Here is a 24,074-nt window from a genome sequence, read left to right on the forward strand (position 1 = left end):
ACATGCTTTGTACTGAGGTATGTATCCATAATGAGCAGAACTTGGGTGTAAATCCCTGATCACATTCCTGTATTTGCTACTCTGAAAAGACCTGTTTTATTAGAAGTGTTTGTGAGTTAAGGAATCAAAACAAAACAAAAAACAAAAGAGCGGTTTCATGGTTGTTATTAACCAGCTAGTCCAAATCCCAGGTACTGCCAGAAGTCCTAATCTTGTTCTTCAATACTCACAAAGCCACATTCTTGTCCTCTCCCTTATGTTGATGTTAGAGATTACTCAACTGCAGCAGGAACTGGACCATGCCTCAGAAGGGCTGAAGACTTTTTGTGGCTTTGGTTTTTTTCAGGATTTGTTCTCAGTAATGAGACCCAACTGGCAGTGTGGCTGCACAGGCTGGTGCAAGGGAGAGCATGGGAACACGTGGCCAGTAAGGAATTGCTCTGAGGCTTCATGTGGCTGACTGATGGCAGGGTCTGCATTGAATAGTGAATAAACAGTAGTTGATGTAACAGTTTGATCCATTCAGGCTACAGATTTTTCTGCTCTAGAGCCAATTAGAGGAAAAGCAACTGGAATTGTTGGAATAGAAGAGTTTTCAGTTCCTGCAGGGACTGGAGTTTGTCACTCTTGCCTGCTCTCCAATAGCCACACAAGAACAACTATGTAATGGTGTTCTATAGTTGTCACTGGTTTTTTGTTTTTAATAAACAAACAATATTTTTCCTTGCAAAAGGAAAATGAAATCATTTTGCAGGGGAAGTGGCATTGTATTCCAAGTTACTCTTGTTAGAATGTTTATCCTCTTCTTGCTGTGGTGGTTCTGCTCTAGCAAGACATCATGCTTTCCTTGGAAATGTGCTTTCTTGTCAGTGGTCATGCAGCAGCTTACATTAAGGGCAGGACTGTAAGATGTGTTTGTGTTTAGTCAGTGATTTTATGGTGGCACCTGTGAGGTTTTCCTTCATATGTCAAAGAGAAAGCTAAACTACAGCAAATATGCATTAAAATCATGTGAAGAGAAAAAAGGGAAGGAGAATAGGAGCTGGTGTTTAGAATCTTCTGTTTTCCTCTTTGATCCAAGGTATGATTGAGTTTTCTTACTTAGTATAATTAAAGTTCTTACAGATCTTTGTCTATGGATTTTTCTAGTCTCAAGAGCAAGTGGTGAATGTTGCAGAGACTAGGCCAGGTAAGAGGGTTGTACTTGCTTAATTTTTTCTTTTTTTTTTTTGTTAATATGGTCTGTTTTAACAGAAAAGAGTTGCTAAAAAGCCCAGTGTAGTTCAAGTAACTCAGAAGCCAGATTCTGCAAATCTCCCTTGTGTGACTGTTCTTAGGATGCTTCTGAATTAGAAAACAAAAAAGCCAGCCAGGTTTCATGGGTAATCTGGGTGTTGAAGGAGGAAAAAAAAGGTAAAGGCCTTGGCCATAGTTCTCACTTCATTAAACCTGCTTCCAGCAAGGGATTTGTGGGAGTTCTTCAGAGAAGTGAGGGGTTTTCTTGTTTTTTAAAAGCTTTGGCAAGAAGCTTTGTTATTTGTATTGAATATTCCAAAATAAAACTGTAGCCAGAGGAAATAGCATCTGTGAAACTTTGATTCAGACATGTGGAACTTGACAATGATTTGGCAGTGATTTGAAGCAGGTTTTATAAAGGACAGTTCAGCAGCCTTGGTTAAAAGCTACAAACCTTGTCTTTAGCACTCAAGGCAATCCTGAGGGCCCGTGTCAGTGTGATGTGTAATCTTCTATTTGTGTTTCATGTCATGCAGTGAATTCTCTGGTTGGTGGAGCAAGTTTTGATGGTCACTCTGCATTCCAAATGAAGAAACCACTAACCTTTGCCTTGTTTTCTGCAACTGCAGAAATCACAGCCTGTGCATGGTGCCAAAAGCAGCAGGTTGGAGATTCTCAGTTACAAACTGTTAGTCATGGAAATGGTTAAAGTGCAGTTTAATGCTGCTCTGCTGCTGCTAAGCAGGAATGTGATCATGCATATCAAACATGGATCTGCTGAGAATTGAAATGTGATAAGTGTATCAAGGATGGATCACATCTGAACTTAATCTTCCTTCATGAAATGCTGGAAATTGAAACTGGAAATTCTATATTTCATTACAGGGCTACAGAAATAATGCAGGTGAAAACAGTCTTTGTTACATCTGTTCTGTGGGTATCTGGCTTGGGCAGTGGGGCTGTCCTTGACACTTTACCTGGGGAAAACACAGAAGGAACAAATGCATTTTGGTTCAGCAAATGCTACCTTACCTTAATTGGTTTACATGAAGATTATCTTGATGCCTGGGGAAATAATTGGGAAAGGTTCAGGTTTGACAGGGCTGGCAGGTAGAAGGTGAGTCAGGAGATGACATTTTTGAGGTTTGTTTTAAATTAGGGTATGGCAAAAGTGGTAGTCTTGTATCACAGCAGGCAGGAAGAGGTAAAGTCACCCCTCCTGTGTCAGGAAATCCTCCAGGTGTGAAATGAAGCTTGAAGGATGCCAACATTTTCAGTGTTTGGAAAGAAAAACACTCCCAGTAACTGAGTACAGGGAGCAACATCATCAGAAGTATATCACAGAGGTATTCCCTTATGATGATTTCTGGTTTCCTTGTGCAAGAAAAGTCAGTACCATAATACCAGTACCTCATCTGCTTGGGGCTATGCTTTCATTATATTAATTTTCTCTTAATAGCTTTATGGGAGTGTTTCCTAAAAGTCAGCAGAATCACAAGGATTGTTGCTCCTAGGTTATCAAGTTCTGAAGTGTTTGAGAAGTGAAAAAAAAAATCATAAAACCAGGATAAAGATGCATGCATTTATTTGGCTAAAAGAATGACAAGCTAAAGGTGGAGCTGAGGTTTGTATAACAATGTGCCTCAAATCCATTTGGAAATGTTGTTGTTCTAATAGAGTTGATTCTAAGTGTCAGCATTGAGCAATCAGATGACATCAAGTTCCTCAAAAGATGGTTTTAGTGACATTATCTGAGAGGTGGCTGTACCTAAGCAGTCACTTTCCAGGGAGCAGGAGCTGTGAATGAGCTGTTCCAGTGAGCTGCTTTCCCTGTCATCAAGGCTACATCACCCCATTCAAGGATATTCTCCAGTGCCATGGTGGTTTTGTTGTTATCAGTGTGAAAGTGTGGAGTTTGCTTCTGATCTTTAAGTTGTGTATGTGGGAAAAAGAAAAAAAAAAGGGCTGTTTACACAGTTCCAGATTTTGGTATTTCTTCTTAAACAGCTGCACCTTCTCCTCCTAAAGCAGTTAGTGCTGCCTTTTGCCTTCTGTCCCTATATTGCCTGTCAGTCTTCTTGTCATTGATTGGCTTCTTTAATTATTCATAAGAAAACATATTTTCTTCTGTCAGCTGAAAGCTCATATGTCTTAGATTTGTCTGTTATTAAAGGAAACCATGAATGTGATTTCTAGCTACAGTACGTGTCTCATAGTTTTTGGGAAAAAAGAACATTTGCTTGCCATAGAAATGGAGTCATTCTAGCTGAGGGCAGTCTGTAGCCACCAGTGTCAGCATTGGGATTCAGATGAATTCACAGGTGCCAGGGTTGTTGCATCACTGCAGCAAGTTCATGGCTGCCATCCCACAGCTGCAGAGGGGCTGTTCTGGAGCTGTGTTACATCATGGGAGGGAGCTGACAGTGCTGGCAGTGGCACAGCCTCTCTTACATCAGTGTTGCCAGCAGGTGTTGTGGTGGTTGCAGACATTTGGGTTTGAGTAGACAGCCAAAATCTGGGCTTTGCTGGTTGAAATTTTAAAAAATAAAAATTTAAAGTGTGTGGTGTCTCTGATGACAAAAGGCAGACTTTTACTAACAAAATTTTGTATCTAAGCCCAGGTCTAGAGTGTCTGTCTTTGTGGTAGTTAATTGGAATGAGAGCAGAAGCCATATTCCCAACACAACAGGATTATGGACTGATCCCATCAGCATCTGGTGACGAACTGGAATTCACCCCCACCCAGCTGGTCTGAGTGCCAGCCACAGTTGAGCTGCAGCTCCCTCTCTTTGTAGTGTGGATAGTGGGTACCCCATGTGTTGAACAGTGCATCTTTGTGCATCACTCATTGTCCTTTGGAGACAAAATTTGTGTTACAGCTGAAACTAAAAATATGTGAACACAGACCTGCTAATGTTTGATGTTAGAGGAACATTCTTTGAGCAGGAGGAGTTTGCATTTAATGCCAAATGATGCAATTTGAAGCACAGTGTATCTCTAGTCACATTTAACATTGGATTTGCTGGCTGTCTCCACAGAATTCTAATTAAGATGGAAAAGGTCAGTGCTCTGACTCTGCTCTGAGATTTCATTTTGTATCTGTACTGTTGGCTTTTTTATCTTTCTCGAAGAGCTTAGTTCCAAAGAATGCTTCCTCTTTGCCAAAATTCCACATGATCTTGCCTTCAAGGAAACACATCCATTTTTAGTAAACTAGGAGAGCCTTTTTTTTTTAAAGAAGATTTCTGCTAACAGTGATTTTAACCCATGAAATGTGGACACAAATGAGTTAATCCTAGTTCAAATTAGAACAGCTATATTTCATTCATATGATTATTCATAGTGAAATTCAGTATTTGTGCTTTTATGGGGGAATTAGTAATTTGATTTTTTGCAGTTTAAGGTAGGAGAAGCAGCAATGGTGTACACCTACTTGTTAAAGAAAATAACCTGCATCGCATTGATTTCTTCTTGCCTGTTAAAAAATATGAAAATTTAAATAATACCTCACTACAACACCTGTTATTTTCTCTGAGAAATAGAAATCTTTGCAGAAATTTTAGTTTACAGAGTAAATATCACTTATACTTTCTCTTTTGAGAAAAACACCAGCTAGTGCTGTGCTGCTGGGCAGCAAACATGTGAATATATAACCAATCACTGGGATGATTTTGTTATCTGGTTTTGTTGTAGCTGTGCCTCTCATTCAGGTGTTCTGAGGAAGGTGGTGGGGGAGAGGATGGAATTGCTGAATTGTTTCATGCAGTAACTGCTGCACTCTGCCCTATTTCTGGTCACATTTAGGGTCTTTTCTGGCATGGGAAAGGATTCCAGAGAAATTGAACAAAATAAAAAATGTCACTGTATCTTAGGGATGCTGTGTTCTGAACTTGAGGAAATTTAAATACTTATTGAAGGTTTATGGGGGACAAAGCAAGGATTGCAAATAACCAAAAGCAGTTCTTGAATTTGCAGGTTCAGAATTCACACTATTTTGTCATATGTTGCTTCTGTGTAATTCTCAACTCAATTCTCAACTCTCTTTTTAGCTTAGTTGTTGTTTTCCTACTGCTTGTCTGTTTTTATGGTCCTGGCCAACCCTCACTCTTGGCTCCCCCTTTGGGCACATGAAATCACAGAGGCTGTGTACAAGACAGCATTCTCATGGCCATAATGAGTAAAAATGCTCTGAATTTGTTACCCAAACTTGTTAGGGATAGACCCATTTTGAATTATTTAAGAGACTATACTGCAGCATCAAAATTCAGCTGATTTAATCCATTTCCCACTGAATATCTACTGCTAAATAGGAATGCCAAGTTTTAAAAATCACTGTAGATTGAGAGAAGTCTAGAAAACTTATTCATTGGTGCTAACCAGCTTTGGTGTCTCTTTCCTATCACACTCTGAGCTCATTTGTTGCATAAAAGAGTGTATTTTCATTTCTTCATACCTAGTGTTATTTTTGCATGGAGTTATTTCTGTAGCAGTACTAAATCATAGTTCACAGCATGTGAAGTTCTGACTAATTCATGCCTTATGGTCTGCACAATGTGTAAAAAATAGTTTTTAGATGTTCTTTGGTAAGGTAAAGTGAAACAAAAAACAATTGAGAATTCTCATATTTGTGGTTAAACCCTTTCCAAAACAGAGTAGAAAGAAACTTTTTGTGACTTTTCTGCCAGAAAATAGGGCTCACTACTTGGGATGCCTGTTTCTCTGTTGAAATGGGTAGAATTCAAGCTGCCTTTGGAAGCACAGCTGTGGGAAGGAGGGATAAAGCTGTGAGCTGAAGGATGCTCTTATGTTGAGAGAGAAGTGGTGGAATTCAGAAAATTTACACCTTATACGTAAACCAGTGTTGTAATAATTCTTCAAATAGATGGTTAAACATCCAGTCAATGTGGAAAATAAGTATTTTCTCTAAATTACTCTTGCTTGTTTCTTGTCTACTCTGAAATAATTTGCATTTTTCTCTCTTTCTTTCATGGTAATACACAATTATATTGTGAAACCTCATAGCAAGTTGTGTGGATGGTAGGTAATTCCAGTGTGGTTAGCTGCACTTGGTAGAAATGTCTCAGGATACATGACTTATGTTGGAACAGTATGATTGAAAACTTCTCCTGTTATGTTGTACAGCAGTGTTGGCACACAGATCCCACTAGGAATGTCACAGTTTTGGACACCACACTGTAGCACAGCACTAAACTCTGCTTTAAATCTGCAGCTCTGCAACTTGGAGGGGAGGGCTGGAGTGTGCTGTCATTGTCACTAAATCCTAAATTAGAATTAAACTGTGGAAGTGAAGCAGAAGGGACTTTAGGACATACTAGAGCACTCTGGGAGATGGCTGGTGCAAAATCAGCATCCATTGCATAAATTCTTGAAAGTGTGTGCTCTGTTCTGCAGGATATATACAATTACTTTATTGACTCCTTTGTTACCTACAGATTCTTGAGCAGGTTGTGATCAGTCCAATTAATTTGCTGCTTCCACTTAAATTGGACTTCAGTGAGTGCTTTAAAATGCCAAGAATAGTCTCTGCCACCAAAGTAGGGATTCTTCTGCCTGCACCAAGATTTTTCCCTGGTTCTGGTATAGGGTTTTTGGGAGAGGTGATCAGAAAACCACTGTATTTCTGATCAGTTTCTCATCAGTTTCTCTCACACACTCTGGCAATGCAAAGCATCTGGGACAAGCTGTAGAGGTAGGGAAATTCTGCTTTGGCAGTAGCAGGAAGAAGGATCCATCAGAATGATATTTCTTTGCATTGATGCATTTATCTGATATTTTATCTGGATTAGCAAATGGTAAGATCAGGATGTTTATAGAGCCTGTCTTTAGCAATCTGTAAGTGCAAGTTTTTCTTCACTCTTGGAAGAAAGGGATAAAAGGGAAAAATGTTTTTCTTTTTCACAAAAAGTAGAAAAATAGGGCAAAGATCTCAAACTGCTTTCTGTCATAAAATAATAAAACTATTCTAGATATGCAATGCAAACTTATTGCTGCCTTCTATAATTTTGTAGTTTTAACTCCCACTATTAGAGCTGTCGGAAACATTCATTTAAAGTGTTGATTTTTCAAAATCAAGTTTGGACAAGTTGAAGCTGAGGTCATGTTTGAGCCTGATACCAGCTGGAAAGAAGTACTTGGTGTTTGTGTATTGGCCGGGGAGTGATTTTTAATTTATTTATTTTTTTAAATTTTTATTGGTGAACGGACAAGGGGTTTCATTATGTTCCCCATTAACTTTTTGTATTGGTGGATTAGAAGTTTCCATGACTTTCATGCTTTCTTACCTGTGTGCACCCTGCTGAACCTTATATCCATCCCAGCCCCTGCTGTAGTGAGCTTTTGGCATACCTGGAGGTTGGATAATGCTTCTATGAGAACTCAGAGCTGGGTGTGTCAGGAAATGGGGCCTGTAGGTGTGTGTCTGTGGGAACTGCCCTTTGGAATTTATAAGCAGCAGCTTTCCTTGACCTTTAAAGAAAAAAGAATCCTTTGCCAACTGTATTATTTATAACAATACAGTTTGGGAAGGAGAATAATGCTCATGGATATTTTGTGCCCATAGACTGGAAATTGGAACCGTCCAAGGAAACATACAGATTCTTCAAGTGTAACAATTTGGTAGGTGTTTTGGTTAGAGAAGTTTAACCAAAACAACCTTGCCAAGCAAGGAACTTAGTGAAGTTCTAAGGCAGCTTTACTGACTCTTTCTGGTTTCCCTCCCTGCAGACTTGTCCCGGAACAGGCTGTCGGAGCTCCCAGCAGAGGCCTGCCACTTTGTCTCCCTGGAGACTCTGAATCTGTACCAGAACTGCATTCGATATATCCCAGAGGCTGTTCTGAACTTACAGTCTCTAACATTTCTAAATATCAGGTAATATCAGTTGTCTTACCAATTGTGCTTTAGCATGAGGAAAGCTTTTGCACTCAGCCCAAACACACTCCTTTGTGACAGAGCATGGTCACTTATCAGAGCCCCTGAAAGGGCACAAAAACCTCACAGTGCTTCACACTGAGTTCAAAAGCCTCTGATCAGCCTTGATATTCAGATTTTGTTCACACATAACTAGATAAAGCAAGTAATGAAGGACAGTCTCATGGAAACACTTTTGTAGCAATTACATAAAAACTGATTTGATCATCTAAGTGGAGTGTGCTTTTTGTGTCTTTTATTGCATGAATATTTCTCATTAGACTTATGATTATTTTGTTTTCTTTCTGTCCAAAAGTCGAAACCAGCTTTCAACATTGCCAGTACACCTCTGCAGTCTACCACTAAAAGTTTTGATAGCAAGTAATAATAAGCTGGTTTCAATACCTGAAGAAATTGGACGGCTCAGACAGCTGACAGAGCTTGTGAGTATACACTTGATTTCCAACTATTACTATTCTGCTCTTGGCTAAGGATGATCTGTGTCTGCCACAGTGTCTCTAACTGTGTTTGAATTTATATAGAGGTGTTAGAAAAGAGTTTTAAATACTTTGAGATTTTAGAAGAATTTTATGTGAGGGGAAGATGCACTGGAGAGCAACTGATCCGTGTCAGTTTAAATGTCTTCCCTATTCTAGAAAGGAAGACCTGGTGGAATTAGAATTCTTGCTATGTTTATTTCTGACAGAAAGCTTTTATGTAGCAAATTGTGCTACCTGATATACTATGGAGTAACTTGAAATAAGTTTCTACATCTGAATGCTTTGTTTTTTAAAGCTTTTATTTCCCTCTGTGTTTAAAATGAGAACATGCCCCATGTCAGCAGTGTGATTGAATGAATATACAGATCTGAGTTGTTGTATAAATAGCTGTCTTTTTTCTAAATACACCTGCATATTTTGGTCAACAGAGACTTAGACAGTGATAACTCATTCTTTCTTCTTCTTTGTAGGATGTGAGCTGTAATGAAATACAGACAATACCTCCACAGATTGGCAGTTTGGAGTCCTTGCGAGACCTAAATGTCAGAAGAAATAATTTGGTGCGTTTACCTGAAGGTGAGAAAATGGTCCTCCACTCTAAGAGCTGAAACTTCAAACACTTCTGTTTTCAGTCCCTTTTTCTTCCCCTGAGAGCTAGAAGCAGCTTAATTGTTTTCTGAAACACATATTTTCATACCCTTGGTTTTTTTCCTTATCCTCTTTTAATCTTCTGAATTGTATGTTTGTTTTCTATCTCCAGAGCTTGCTGAGTTGCCTTTGATTCGATTAGATTTCTCCTGCAATAAAATAACAGCAATACCAGTTTGTTATAGGAACCTCAGACATCTTCAGTCCATCATGTTAGAAAACAACCCTCTCCAGTCCCCCCCTGCACAGGTAAACTGCAGCTATAAAATCAGATGACAAGTTCAGCTGAATTGGGCAGAACTAAGTTATAAATTGAAGGATTATATTACATATTTGTTACTTAAGAACAAGAGAACTTTAAATACATTCTGTTGTCTACAAGTATTAAATATGTAGCACAGCTTGAAAAATCCCTTTTCTTCTTTTTACTGTATTAATAGTCTCTGCTGTGGAATATTACAAAAAAATTCACTAATGTTGGCTTGAATATTTCTGCTTTCAGCAGAGGAGAGAGGAAACTCTGTTAGGCAAGACTCATTTTCTGTCACTCAAATGTCAAAATTTTGACTGAGGCCTCAGTGCTGCAGTTTGCTGATCCACTTTGCAGCAGAGTACTCAAATTGGCCTTTGAGATAGAAACTGCAGTATTGTTAATGACTAATTTGATTTCCAGTGTGGGTATAGGAGCCCCTGAGTATTACAGGTTCTACTGTGAGCTGCTGCATCAGAGTCAAGAGGGGCACTTGCTGTAACTTGTAGTTTCAGTAGGGTTTTGCTTTCCTTGTGAAAGCAGAGACAGCTGTTACTGCCTTCATTGACTATAAATTTGAGCTGGCTTTGGCAGTCTGCCACTGCCATTCAAATATGGGCATGGGTGGGATGCATCTGTTCTGATGCCAAGGGTATAAATTCTGGTACTTGTGAATGCTCATGTCTTGTTTGCATGATGAAATTTCAGCATCCAACTGACAGAATTGCTTGCAGACCAGATGTACTTGGAGGACAGCTTCCATTTGTCTACCACAGGCATCCCATGATGCTCCCCTATAGGTGTTCCTCTAAAATGCAGTGATACTAGAATAAAAGATATATTGATTGATGTAAATGTGCTCATTTATTATTATTCTCAACTGCATCTTGAATGTCTGTAGTGTATTTTGAAAATATATTGTCAAATTATACTTACTTGATTTTTAAATTTTTTTTTAAGATATGTATAAAAGGAAAAATTCATATATTTAAATACCTGAATATAGAAGCATGCAAGATAGCTCCAGACTTGCCTGATTATGATAGGAGACCCATGGGATTTGGATCATGGTAAGTTTTGCACAAACCATGCTCCCAGTTTTAATGGCATTCACGAAAATTTTGTCAGTCCACCTTGAGTTTATTTTAAAAAAACAGATCAAGGATTGTTCTTTGGTAAGTGGTAAGTGCATTGAGGAGGTTTTGAAAAATACTGTTTATGGTATTTCATGTTGCATTCTAGTAAGCTGTAAAAACTGAGAAGTGGTTCAGGAGATGACCTGGGCAGTGTCATAGGGAAGGCAGTGTCAGAGCTGATATGCAGTAAAAAGAGAATAATAATAAACAATACAGGGGGTATGCTCCTGTGTTGTTAACATCTGTGTTCAGTTTACAAGATTTTAATATTTTCCACAGATTTACTGAATGATATCCCAGCTGTGATTTTTAACCTTTTGTACAGAATTTTATAACGGCTGTGCTCAAACCGCAGGTGTAAATGCTGATCTCCACCCCGTTAGTAAACTGTTATTTCTGGCAAGCTGTCACTTGGCACTGCTGCTTGGCATTGTAACACAAATATTGGAACAGTCAGCCATATCAGCTGCTAAATTAAGATGTCTAGCAAAAAGCAGGAGTTGAGATTTATTTCTGTTATGTGATCCAGAAGAAAGGCAGTCAGTGAAGTATGAAAGTGAATATATATAAAAATTACTTCAGTCATCTTTGAAGGTAGTAATAATGTGTGGAGGAGTGAGTTGCTGAAGGATATACTGCTGCCTTAGCAGCAATAAAACACAAATCAGGGGGCTTCACAGTAAATCATCATGAGTCAGATTTATGAAGAAGAATTCGCATGAGGAACTGACAGTGATTCCTCATCAGCACAGAATGTCATAAGTTACTGTTCTAGATGAGGTCAGCATATGAACATGTCAAGGGTTAATCGATTTCCAATACAAGCTGGTCCAGCTGGTTTCTGCATAATACTAAGGATACTGTCCTTTCTCTGAAAGGAAAAGACTCTAAATTAGAAAGTGTCATGATCTGTTTAGCTCTAGCATAGTTTGTTAATTTTTAAGAGAAATTCAAAATCAGGTGGGCTGTAGGTTTACTGATTAATTGTTGTCTGTAGCTGTGTATTGCTCTGGAAATTTTCATAAATTGCTTTTGTGAAATGAAAAGAATTAATATATTTTAATCATAGCTTGAAATTGTAAATGTAAAAACAAGGGCAGAACTTTTCTCTAGGATTTTTACCTAGAGCAGACTCAGCAGTATGAAATGAGCTTCAACTGGCGTTGCTGTATTTCTGTACCTAAGAGGAGATAAGAGGTGGTGGTAGAATTATTTGTTGTTACTGGGCTGTTTAGGGCATTTAGTGTTGCAGGTGATTCCTTCCATCTTCATGTAGCTATGGAAGAACTGTCAGTGGAGCAGAGCACATATTAGGAGAAAATTGTGGAATGATCCTGTGAAAGAGAAAATCCCTAGTTATTATATTTTTATGTAATTTAGGATGAAAGAAATAAAATCCTTCAGCTGTGATGCAATTAATATTTCCAGGCAAAGCACAAGAGCTTTGTGTTTGTTATCTTCAAAGGTGACCAATAGAAATACGCTATCAGTCAGTCCAACTAGACTTGGTTGCTGGTTTATCTGATCAGCTTGGTGTAATACCATGCAAGTTCAAGTTGAGAGTCTGAGTGGTAGAAACTCTTAAAGTTAAGGAAATCTGTGTCATGCTGTCAGTTCACATTTGTCAAACATTTTTAATAGCAAGGCTGTTGATACTGCTAATAAAACAAGATGCTCTGAAACACCATAGCAGGACGTGGGTTGGAGCTTCTAGCACAGCTAATTGATTGTTTTAGCCTTGTCAAATTCTATCAGACTGTTTAACCAGAGTGTTAACAGTGGTCCTTTTCTAAATGATAGTCATCTTCTAAACATAAGCTATGTGAAATTTATCTTGTAGCAAGTTTTGTTCAGCTGCAGCAAGCCAGTCTCATTTGCGGCAGTGAAACTCAGAGCAGCTCAGGTTGGTGCTGGAGGGAATGAGGTTGAGAGGAGGCAGAACTGTCAAAGCTGTGTAGCATTTGTTGGCAGATTGGCACAGTCTGGAGCTAGGTTTTAAAACACCAAGTACTCATGGGTGAGCCAGTGTAGTGAATATTCTGGGACGGGGGCAACTGTTCTTGCTTACAGGAGGTAAAGATACAGCTTTTAGTGTGACCTGGAAATGGCAGCAAGTACTGTCTGTCATTGGTGGTCTTAGCAGGCATTTGGCTTCTCATCCTTTGATTTCAAGCTTTACACAGCTTCCTTTAAGCTGTAGTTACCCCACAATGGTGTGATCTCTCCAAATGCCTAATGATTGTTCCTTGTGGCTTGTTGGTTGGGGAGGAATAAAAATCTCAAGTCTCAGCTGATTTCAGGATGGCTGCTGTATGATTATAAATGTGTAACGTGTGTAGTATTGGATAGGTGGGTTTAGTTGTGAGAGCTGGGAAGACAGATAGGAGCTTTGTTGTTTAAAAGGAGAAGTCCTGGGCACAGTGTTTATGTATTTTTGAGCTTCCAGCTAACTTCATTGTTAAATGTAAAGCTTTACAAATTCTCCAATTGAAAAGGGAGGCTAAAAGAAAATTTGTATCAAAACTTCCTCATTTTTGAGCTCATTAATTTGTAATAATTGTTTAGTTTACAGCAAGGCACTCAGGAGATGCTGAAAATATTGATTCATTTAAAATAGGATCCTACTGCAGATGGATATTTCTTTGACCCATGTTTTTAAAATATATGTAAGTTCTGTGAACTGTTGGTATAATTATGGTTCTATTGTCAGTTACTCAAATTAGTAACTCTCTAACTACATTGGGTGACTTCATTCTTTTTTCCTCCCACCAGAAAAAGGGAGTTGGTTTTTTCTTTGGCTTTTTTCTTTCTGATGGTTTATTGTGCAGATGATCTTTCTGTTCAAATACAGGGCCCTAAAAGTGGATTTGAGTTAATCAAAACTCCATGCAGATGCAAGAGCTTGTCTTTTAGTCTGCATCTGCATAGAAACAGATGCATGGCTTAATGTGTCTCATCTGTAGCCTCCATCTCTCCTGGAAGGATCCCTTCTTTGCTATTTCATGTCTATCTGAAAACTAAAATAGGCCTTGAGAGTAGTCTGTTGGTCTTCTATTAAGATAATAATAGTAATAATTTGAAAATAAGTATTTCCTGAAACTAGAATTTCAGAGGGAGCAGCAACTTGAGAGCAGTGCCAGTGAGAAAATGACCTGCAATTTAGTTAGGATGGGCTGATGCAATTAGCTTCCTGAAATCCATTCTTCCTTGTGCATTATGTAGTAATTACTGCTGCAGTTCTCCCTGGGGCATCGAGTGCCAATAGGACAGTTGAGCCATTGTGAAATGCCATCTGCAGTGGATCAGACAAGTCCCATTGTCTCTTTTACTGTAGCTATCTGCAGCAGTTGCCAGAGTTGACATCTGTGATGGCTATATGCTGAATTACGTAGTTCCTAAGCCCAGAAATTTAAAGAACTGTATGCCTGTTTGGTTGTATGTATTGTACCACTGGGCACATGTCTAATGCCTTTGTCTAGACATGTCATTGACACAGCTCTGTAAATGAGAACTGTACTTCTACAGTTATTGTATTATGATGCATCTGAAGTACTGAAACTTACTGCAGTTTCTTATGTAATTACATCACAGAAGACATTTATGTAATACATGCTGCATAGTTTTGAGTAAAAGTAGTATATTCTGTAATTTCAGTGATTTTGTACTTTTGTACATATTTATGTCAAGGTTTGTTTGACAGTGGTTTTCAACCAAAACATCTGAGTAGTAGAAAATGAAAGTTTGACTTGCAAAACAGAGAAATATGAGACCAGTTTGCAGTTTGCTTTGTCACAGTTCCTCTTTGGGAAAAAGAAGAGTGGATCTGTCCTTTGAATCAGCTCAGCTCAGAGGGCCAGGCAGTGGCAGGTGACAGCTGACTGACAGGGATGGTGAGCTGTCAGCACCTGCCTCCTGCTCTATGGTAGCAAGTGCAGAGTGAGATTTTCAGACATGCTGAGCTTGTGAACACACTGCAAGTGTGCTTGGTGGCTTATTCTGCTGCTGAGTGGCTTATTCTGTGTAATGGCTGAGAAGCTTTTGGTGGTGTTTCCATCACAGTAATTAAAACTGTGTGTTTGACAGCCATGAGGAGCTCTATTCCAGTCGTCCATATGGAGCACTCGATTCTGGCTTCAATAGTGTGGACAGCGGAGACAAAAGATGGTCAGGGAATGAAGTAAGTGTTGCAGCTTTATTTTTGTTGACTGCAGTACTGTACAGTAAAGATAAATAATTGTATGCATCTGGAAGCACATTCCATGGGTAACATGCATGTCCTGGTGTGCAGGTTGCCTTGAGCCAATATTACTTGTTAGTTGTTTATTGGAGAAAAAGCAAGGTTAATTTTATATGGGATAGACCCCAAGTTGGAAATATTAACAGCAATGTGTAAAACAGTGCATGAGAGGTTAATTTACTGAAGCATAAAAAGTGAGAAAAATAGGGTTCTTCATTTTAAAGACTTTGTAACAGTATCAAATTACAATGCTGAGTCAACTCTAATTTTTCATGAAAAGATGTTTCAATAAAATAAATCTGAACCTGAAAATTCAGCTCTGGAAATCAGATGGAAATTTGTCTTCTTCCTTTGTTTAAAACATTAAAATCTGTTTGCTATTTACAAGGAGGAAAATAGGATCTCTTCGCCAAAAGACTGTAAATTATTATTGCCAGGAAGAAGTTCCCTTTTCCTCTTGTTACATCCAGAAAATAGCCAAGACCTAAAGTGCCACAGTGAGCTATACTCCATACTTGCACTCCTAACTTGATTTTAGAGAAGGTGCTAGGATTTTCCATCCTCAGATGTTTTCAGTCACATGCAGGTACTGCAATCAAAACTGTAGGTAGCTGGTTTCTAAAGAAAGCTCAACTCTATGTTTTTTTAAAACAATACATTATGGCTGTCTTTTGCTTTAAATCAATGTTTTGTGGTTGTAAAGCAGGGCAATTGAAATACAAATCAAGGACAAATAAAGAAGTAGTAGATTACAAAATTATGTTTCTGAAGAGAAATATTTCCAGACTTCACTGTTTGTTTTCCAAAGCCAACAGATGAGTTCTCAGATCTCCCATTACGTGTGGCAGAGTTCACCAAAGAGCAGAGACTGAGAAGAGAAAGTCAGTACCAAGAAAACAGAGGGAGTGCAGTTGTAATTAATGGTGGAGGTAAGTAGTGACTTTTGGCTAACAGTATTTATTGTTATCATTATTAAAGTTCCAGCATGTTTCCTACAGATAGTAGCTTGTTTAAAGAGGAAAAAAATCAGAAAGGTCTAGGTGGAATTACACAAAAACAGTGTTGTGAAAACTGTAAAAATTCTATTGTTTTAAGGATGTTAAAGGCAAAATCAAATAGCAGCAGAATTGGTATTTTCTTGAAAACTTTGTCAGCTTTTGGCTGTGTCCTATATTAAAGTCTCAACTGCTTCAAATGTTATTTTGGAATACTGAATTTCAGTGCATAGAGTTTTGCTGTTTGAGCTTCTGGGGAAAATTTACTACAGCAGTACATTGTCAGTGCTCTGTGCCAACTGTTGTGAGAACAGGATGAGCAATTTTGTCAGGGAATTTCATATTTCTGACTGGTACTAGTGTCTCATTCCAGTTTTGGGTTTTAATCCAAGCTTTAATATCATCCAGGAGGGGCTGGTAGTTCTGAGTGGCAGTGCTTTGTTGTGCTTTCTCAGTCTCACAGGATCACTTTCACAGTTGTTCAAGAGGTGGTTGTGCTTTCCATGTTTTTTGATCTCCAGTCCTCTTTCATTTTAACTTCCAGCAATCTGCTACCAGTGTCTCCTTTTGTTTATATGCCTTAATTTTAACAGTGCTTCAGGTTTGTTTTCTCAATCATTCCTTCTTCTCCATTGTTCTGCAGTACTTATTAGATCTCATCTGCATATACTTTGATCTTCTTCTTCTTTGTCAGCTGCTCCCTGGTTTTCATTTTCCCTGATAGCTACAGTTTATTTTCTCTAAGTGTTACTCTTCCCAGCTACATCTGATGTCCTCACTTCTCTCCTCTTCTCATCTTTATCTTTTGCCATCTTCTTTTCTTGGTCTTAGTCTTCTGTGCAAACAATATTCTGTTTTCTTTGCCGCCTTCTAGAAATATTTTGAAACTTTTTATTTAACTCAAGGTCTTTCACACATTAATGGGGAAGAAATTAATTTCAAACAGTTACATTCTGGCAGTTAGAAGAATTGAAGATATGGTGTCATAGGGAGTGTTGGGCAGCCTTAATAAGAGGTAGTGCTGCCAGCTCTGCCTCCAAGACTAACTTTATTTTGTTCTTTGGCTTTTGCACACCAGGGATTTCAAAATGCCTATAGCAGACTTTTAAGCTGGAGCATGATCAGTTCATGAGTAGGTGTACCTGGGAGGGGCACAAACCATAGCATGTGACTGTCAGAGATCCAGATGCTTAGCAGTTTTACAGTTCCTAACACAACTACTATTGTCTTTCACCTTTTTCTCTATTGTTGTTGTTATTATCATCATCATTATTTAATAAGCAAGCCTGGAAAGAAGGGAAGTTTGGGTTTTTTGGGTTTTTTTAAGATTTGAAACTGAGATGGAAATTTAATGAAGCCACAGTATATAGGAATGTAGTTTTGGATGGTTGTAGTAGCAGAGGGGGTGGCTTTGGCAGTAACAGTTGCTAGATTGTGTGGTGAGGCAAAGAGAAGTCTGTTTTAGACAAGCAGGAAAGGGGCGGGGGAGTAAAGAAGAATGTCTGCAAGAGTCTGGAGCAAGTTTGGGGAGAGTTTTAAGAAAAAAGAAATCTCTAGTGCTCTGAAAAGGAACTTATACTTTCCCCTGCATCCCCAGTGCAATATTTTTCACCAGGGGCGTTTGCTCAATGTCATGACTCTCAGAATCCCTGGGCAGAATGTGGAAAAGCAGTGACAAGTGAAAAAATTGCCCTACTTAGTATCTCCCACACAAAGAAAAATCAATACCAGCCACACTGTGCTGTTTCTTGCTCTCATTTCAGTGATTCCTAGTTTCTTTTTCATTCTTCTTTTAAAATAAAATTGTAGATGCCTTATATTGTTTTAGAGGAATTTTGTTGTTTTCTGTAGTGTTGTTCATTATTTCCACATACACTTCTTATATTTCTTGTATTTGCATCCAGATAACTTAGACATGCTGCTCTCTTTTTTGTTGTAGTAGTAACACTAGTAGAAGGATCTGTCATATGCATTCTGATTTTTCTGACAGAGAACCAAGAGAAATTATTCCAAAATATACACAGGTCATTGTACAATCTTGATATTAGCTGAAATACTTGGATATGTAGTTTTTGGTTTTGAAAAGGAAATCACATTATTTACTTTTTCAGTCACTGCAAAAGTATTTGCAGCCAGCAGTATAAAACTACCTCCTTCATACATGTTCCTTGTTGCTTTTTAAAAGGCATAAATTTTACAATTATTTCAAAATTTGTTGATCTAATGTTAGCGGGCCTGACAAAATCCGGGAGCTTTCAGGCTGAGCTTTCCCAGATGGTAGAAAAAGCAGGGCCTTAGCTCCTGACCGTGCTGCATTGCTGGGTTTTGTCCTCTCTCATGGGTTATCTAACAGTGGCTGTTTTCTCTGTGTGTGTTTGTAAAGTGGAACACGATCTGGATCAGATTGACTACATTGACAGCTGTGCCACAGAGGAGGAGGAGGAGGAGGTGAGGCAGCCCAAGTGCCAGGACACAGACAGCCTCAGCTCCCAGTTCATGGCCTACATCGACCAGCGGCGCATCTCCAACGAGGTGGGGCCTTCCCTTGTGTTCACTCAGTTCACAGCACAGCCCTTGGGAAAACTCTTCCCTGTTAAGTCATTTGGATGTTACCCTTCTGGAGAGAGTCCTCAGAAACTGAACCTATAGAAACAGATTTTTAGCCACATCATATTTCCTTCTATGTTCTTAATACCAATGTACACAATTACACAGTTCAGTGGCTCACTGTACAGACTACATGAATAACTTGTCTGAAAAAATCTTTGTGGCTGCTCTGCTTAAACAGTAACTGTGGTGCTGTGATTCAGATGTGTCCTTTCCAAGTTCTGTGTGTTTTGAAACAGAAAGATATTTGCTATGTCAAGAAAGAAAGAAAAAAAAGGGGAGCTTTAGCTTTTATGTAGGAGCTTGGTCCCTATCTTGTGAACCTTTTATTACTGTTTAAAATCAGTCACACAGATATGAGAGATGCATTCATTTTACAAAGCTCATAAATTTAATATCAGATCACAGAAGCTGAAGCACAGACGCAAGAGCAAAACTTTCCTAAGTCAACTCTAGGCAATGCAACCCCAGGACTCCTTGCTGTAGATAGGGAAAAGGCATTGGTCAGCATCACAGCAGCTATTCCTCAGGGTCTGTCTAGTCATACAAATTAAACTGCTTTTTAGCTGAAGGAGTAGTTTCTCTAAAAAGACTGCTTAGGAAGGCTGACTGCATTAGCAGCATGCATGCAGGCATGAGTGAAAATTGACACGTTTATCTTGAAAAGTTTCTTCTAACTTCTTCTAAGTTTCTATTTTCTTATATTAATGGGTAGCAGTGGAAGTTTTTAAATAACACCAAAGGCAATATGTCCCTGTTCCCAATAGGATAAATTATTTCATTGCTGAAATTAAATCGAGAGTCTTCTTATTAATCCCATGTTTTGCTTTCTTAGTCTTTCTGGGACCTGTCTTTAGAATGTTGTAAAGGACCATCAGCTTCTTTATTCTATATTTCTGAGAATCCAATCTTCACTACTCTGCACTTGTAGAGCTAAACTCCAAAGAATGTATTTCCATTTCAATACAAATTTTATACCTACCTGAACTTCTCTGCATGATTCTTAATACTGGAGGTTTTAAACTCCCAAAGTTACCAGCATATTTAATCTTGAAACTATTATTTATTTAAATTGGAGAAAAAAATAAGAGTGAGCTTTCTTGGTTGGAAACGAACATCCCTGACTTGTGTTTTGTGCTTTGCTGTCAGGTGTTTTAAATACCAGTAGTTACAGATGGAGCTCTACAGAGAGATTGTTTGGCATTAATGTACAGTTTTCTGAATAAATTGCTAGCTTAGTCTTTTGTGGTTTTTTGCTTAGAGCTCACCAGTAAAGCCTGTATCCATCAGAGACTTTCAGAGAACAGAGGATTCAAGAAGACATTTACATCAAAACAGGTAAGAATTACTATGGCAACAATAATTTTGTCCAGAATTTTGTGATGAATACAGAGCATGTATTTACTGAACATTTTTAGAAAATGGCATTGTTTCCTGTTGCTTTGCCAGAAGTGTGTATGGCACTTTTTTGATAAGTTACTGCTCCAAATTAGGAATTGGAATTCTAATAATGGCAGTGAGCAAAAGGCATAGCTGTTCTCTGCCAATACTTGACTTAAAATCAGTTGGTTAAAGAAATCTGCATAATTAAAATGCATATTTTTATACTGATTTAATATCTGCTTTTTGTGATTTAATTTGTGCTTTGATTGAATAGTTGATTTAAGCTGTAGTGCAAAGAGGACAAAAGGGATAAAGGTACTTGCAGGAAGGATGGAGATAGCATGGAGTATCTGATGTGCTGTGAGGACACATTCTTGGTTGTCTCCTGCTGGTTTTGGTATTGTGGAAGATTAATTTATTTTAAAAAGTACCTTTCTGGGCCATAATCATGAGCCTACATCAGCAGAAGGGATAGAATGGTAATCAATTCTGAAAACAAGTTGTTTATTTTGATGAAGTATGCCCATGCTCTTTAATGATTACTCTTAATTGATTACTTTAATGATTATTGGAGAGAATGCTTATCTGTTATATAAAGGTCAGAATTTGACAGAGTATCAGTGAGGGGTGGTTAGGTTTCTGAAAAGAATTTTGGATGTCTAGTTAAAAAAAAAAAAGATAAGCAAATAAATGATAAAAAACAATTCTTGCAAATGAACATTGATAGAGCCTTTATTATGCTATTGAAGCATTTCTGAAAGTGAATTTGCAGGGACTCCACAGAAAACCAGCCCAGTTGTACTTGGAATGTTTGGGGGGTGGGGGAGTGGTGGAAAAGACAACTGCTAGTGCTAAGTAGGTCATTACTTATACTGTCAGTAGAAACCAATTTTTAATGGATTCTGAAATGGTATTGAAAGAGCAAATGAAACCAAGATTAGTGTATAAATTTTTCCAGAGTTTTGGCAACATTTTAATAGGCATTCTGAAATGTGCAGAAAATGTGCAGATACAGTAGCTGTACTGATATAAGGGAGGGTAGCTATTTCAGCATATGTCCGCAGTCCTTATCCTGTCCACAGGTCAGGTATAAACTGATATAGCAATTCTGCCATGCTCTCCCCCAAAAAAAGAGTGCTCTTCGTTTGAAAAATTGACTTTTTGCTTGTTTGTTTACTTCTTTTTTTTTTATTTGAACGTTTGTGGTCAACATGGAAATAATTAAACCTTGCAAACCCTGGTTTCCATGATAAATCTGAAGGAAATTGGAGAAGGCTGGTTAGCTGGGGAGAGCTGCTGTTTACATAGACAGATGTTAATGATAAAGGAAGTTGTAGCTCAGTAAGCTATCCAGTGATTTCAAAATTTAACTTGAGGATAGCAGGAGATCTCCATGCTGAAGTAGTTAATCAGCAATCTGAATGAATTGTAGTTTACTATGCTGCAGCAGAGTGAAATGATGAAGGCACTAAAACCAGATCATGTTGTTACTGCCTTCAAAATTGTGTAAAAACAGCCATATGACAATGAGTAATTTTTTGTATTTTAAGCTTGTATTAGTCAAATATTTTATTTTGTGGCAACCACAAGCTGTAAAGGGCTTCCCCAGTAATTCTGTGCAAATGCCTTGGCAGCCAGCCTCTTCTTTTTTTTTTTTTTTTTCTTTAGCATGCTGGAGCCATTAAAACTGAAAGTTGGATGTAACACAGACTTCATCTCAAGAGTACTTATATTAGTTGATTCAATTAAATAAATACAGTTTATGCCTCTGGACAAACTGTGGTGCATTCCTGATGCACCAAAGCTGTGTGTACTCTGCTCTGAACACACTCCTTGGCACTGAGCTGAACCCAGTCGTGTCTGTTCAAAACAGCTCTAAGTAATGGGTTTCTCATGTGCTTCAGTGCTAATTTAAGTAACAGAAGAGACCTGTAACATCTGGGTCTTCCACGTCTCATCTCCATGAGGAAAAGGCCCTAAGTGTGCACACAGCCAGCTGGACTGACATTTTTTGGAAATGCATGGTGAAGTGTGTCTGTGTTCCATGGCTGCCCCAGGAGCCAAGGTCACAGAGTTTAGGCTGTCAAGAGGAAGCTCCTTGATTTCCATCAACTTTGTTTGTAGGCAGCAACATGTCAGGGTACATGCTGTAGGCTGTGGACCTTGGGAATTGTTTCAGTGCTTACAGCTGCCTTCTGGCAAAGAACTGACTGCAGAATTTCTCTCTTATTGTTGATATGATGGATAAGAGCCAGATGGGTTTTTGTTTACCTTGTGACTTTGAGGTCTTGTGTCACTGGCAGTCACCTGATTGGTGAGGTGAGCAGATTTGTGCTGAAAATACCCAGGGTTCCTGATGTTTAAAATAATTCTGCTCTTTCCAGAGCAGAATAAGGCCTGCAATAACCCAAATATTGTCTTAAAAGAGAGAATCCATCTTTGTGCATTTTAAATCATTGTTAATTCAGCAAGTTGTGTTTTAATTATGAACTGCAGTTGTGATCTGACTTGCAGTTGTGATCTAACAGTTGTGATCTAAAGTGGAATTAATCTGACAGTAGTCTATATGCATCAGTGGCCAAATCCCCTTCCACCTGGTCTCTTACCTGCAGGGATACAGATGAATTACGAAGACCTGAAACTCTAAATTTGATGCAAGACAGAGAGCATCAAATACTAAGGAGTTATGTGGACAGGACAGAGAGGTAGGGAAAAAGAAATTGAGTGTTTCTGCTGATTCATTTTATTGCTTTCCCCTCCCTCAAATAATCATACTATGCAGTTGTTCCTCTAAATGAGGATCATGTGAAAAATTCCTGGTTTGGTTACTCTTAGAGAATGGGTATAAAGTACTGAGTATGTCAATGTAGTAGGCCAAGTGTACAACCCCACTGGTACATCTTGTGCTGTAAAAAAATGTTATTACAATTCAGGAGAAGAAATAGAAATGACTCACAAAATCTGTCATTCACAGTGTTAAATCATCATCACAGCTGTTAGTAGACAGTTACTCTTCTGATTTCATCAGCTACTTGTGTGTCACTGACAATTCATGTATGCAGAATTTTTGGATTTAAGATTAAAAGTCTACTTACTCTCTGTTTTTGCATTTGTCAGACCCCTGCCTGATTCACCTTATTTTCTCTCGCTATCAAGTCACCACACCCAGGTAAGACATAGAATTCAATTAGTTTTGAATGGGTTTGATGTGAAACCAAAGTGGTGTCCCCATGAGACGTGGGCAGCTTCTCCACAGCCCATCTGCAGCCTCACAGCCCCTGGTGCCTGTTTGGTTGCAGGTGCCCAGCGCGGACTCGGAGCTGCAGCGCCGGCACATCGAGCGCACACGCCGCGAGGCACAGCTGGCAGCCCTGCAGTACGAGGAGGAGAGGATGAGAACCAAGCAGATCCAGAGAGAAGCTGTCCTTGACTTTGTTAAGGTGCCTCCTTTCAGTACCTACTTCATATTTTATCTTTTCTAAATCCCTTAATTATAACTAATTGCCATGATAGTTACTGCTTGTATGTTATACTCCTGGCACTTCATAAAGAATTTGGACAAATACCATTTAAGTCCATTAAGTGTTGGTGCTGTAGCTTAATACAGGAAAAGCTAGAACTGAGGAAGAAGATGGAAGATTTATCCAAAATGTGATTGTTGCAAAGAATTCTGATTTTTGCATATTTCACCTCATACTTTCAATTTTCATTTGCATAGATGCAATGGCATTGGTTTAAGAAAGAAGAGGCCTTTCTCTGAGAAGGCATAGAGGCAGTTTAATTTTGAAGACATATTTGGCAGGGAGGAAATAATCATACACACAAAAATTTAATGCTGCCTGATCTATTTTGCTGTTTTGTGATAAAAAAATAAGTTTGTTCTGGGTAAAGTGTGGGTGCAGACCTGTGGTACATCAGGCACTCACTCTGAGCACTGTGTCTTCACTGTCTCTATCTCTGCATTCATGTCTTCTGTTTAGCATGCCAGTTTTTTTATATGATAGTTGATTTAAATTTGGTTTACTGTTTGCTGCTCTGGTCACTTACCTGACATTTACCATCACAAATTTAAGAAATATTACAGTTAATATTTATTTTGTGTTTAGAGTGGTCTGCAGAGAGGCAAAGCATGGTTTATTGCTTATATTTAATGT

The 24,074-nt window shown here is 38.5% G+C and overlaps 1 protein-coding gene across 1 annotated transcript in view; it reads left to right on the forward strand.

Annotated features, from left to right (window-relative positions):
- Positions 1-24,074, forward strand: part of LRCH3 (leucine rich repeats and calponin homology domain containing 3) — a 56,927-nt gene that overhangs the window by 16,186 nt on the left and 16,667 nt on the right. Inside the window, exons 2-13 of the mRNA XM_058812207.1 lie at positions 7,981-8,125; positions 8,481-8,607; positions 9,135-9,240; positions 9,425-9,561; positions 10,523-10,632; positions 14,782-14,875; positions 15,744-15,864; positions 18,314-18,462; positions 19,799-19,875; positions 22,533-22,625; positions 23,038-23,089; positions 23,220-23,360. Coding sequence (XP_058668190.1) covers positions 7,981-8,125; positions 8,481-8,607; positions 9,135-9,240; positions 9,425-9,561; positions 10,523-10,632; positions 14,782-14,875; positions 15,744-15,864; positions 18,314-18,462; positions 19,799-19,875; positions 22,533-22,625; positions 23,038-23,089; positions 23,220-23,360 — 1,352 coding nt within the window. The remainder of the gene's footprint in view (positions 1-7,980; positions 8,126-8,480; positions 8,608-9,134; positions 9,241-9,424; positions 9,562-10,522; positions 10,633-14,781; positions 14,876-15,743; positions 15,865-18,313; positions 18,463-19,798; positions 19,876-22,532; positions 22,626-23,037; positions 23,090-23,219; positions 23,361-24,074) is intronic.

The sequence above is a fragment of the Ammospiza caudacuta genome, chromosome 11, assembly GCF_027887145.1.
Source record: "Ammospiza caudacuta isolate bAmmCau1 chromosome 11, bAmmCau1.pri, whole genome shotgun sequence".
Lineage (NCBI taxonomy): Eukaryota > Metazoa > Chordata > Aves > Passeriformes > Passerellidae > Ammospiza > Ammospiza caudacuta.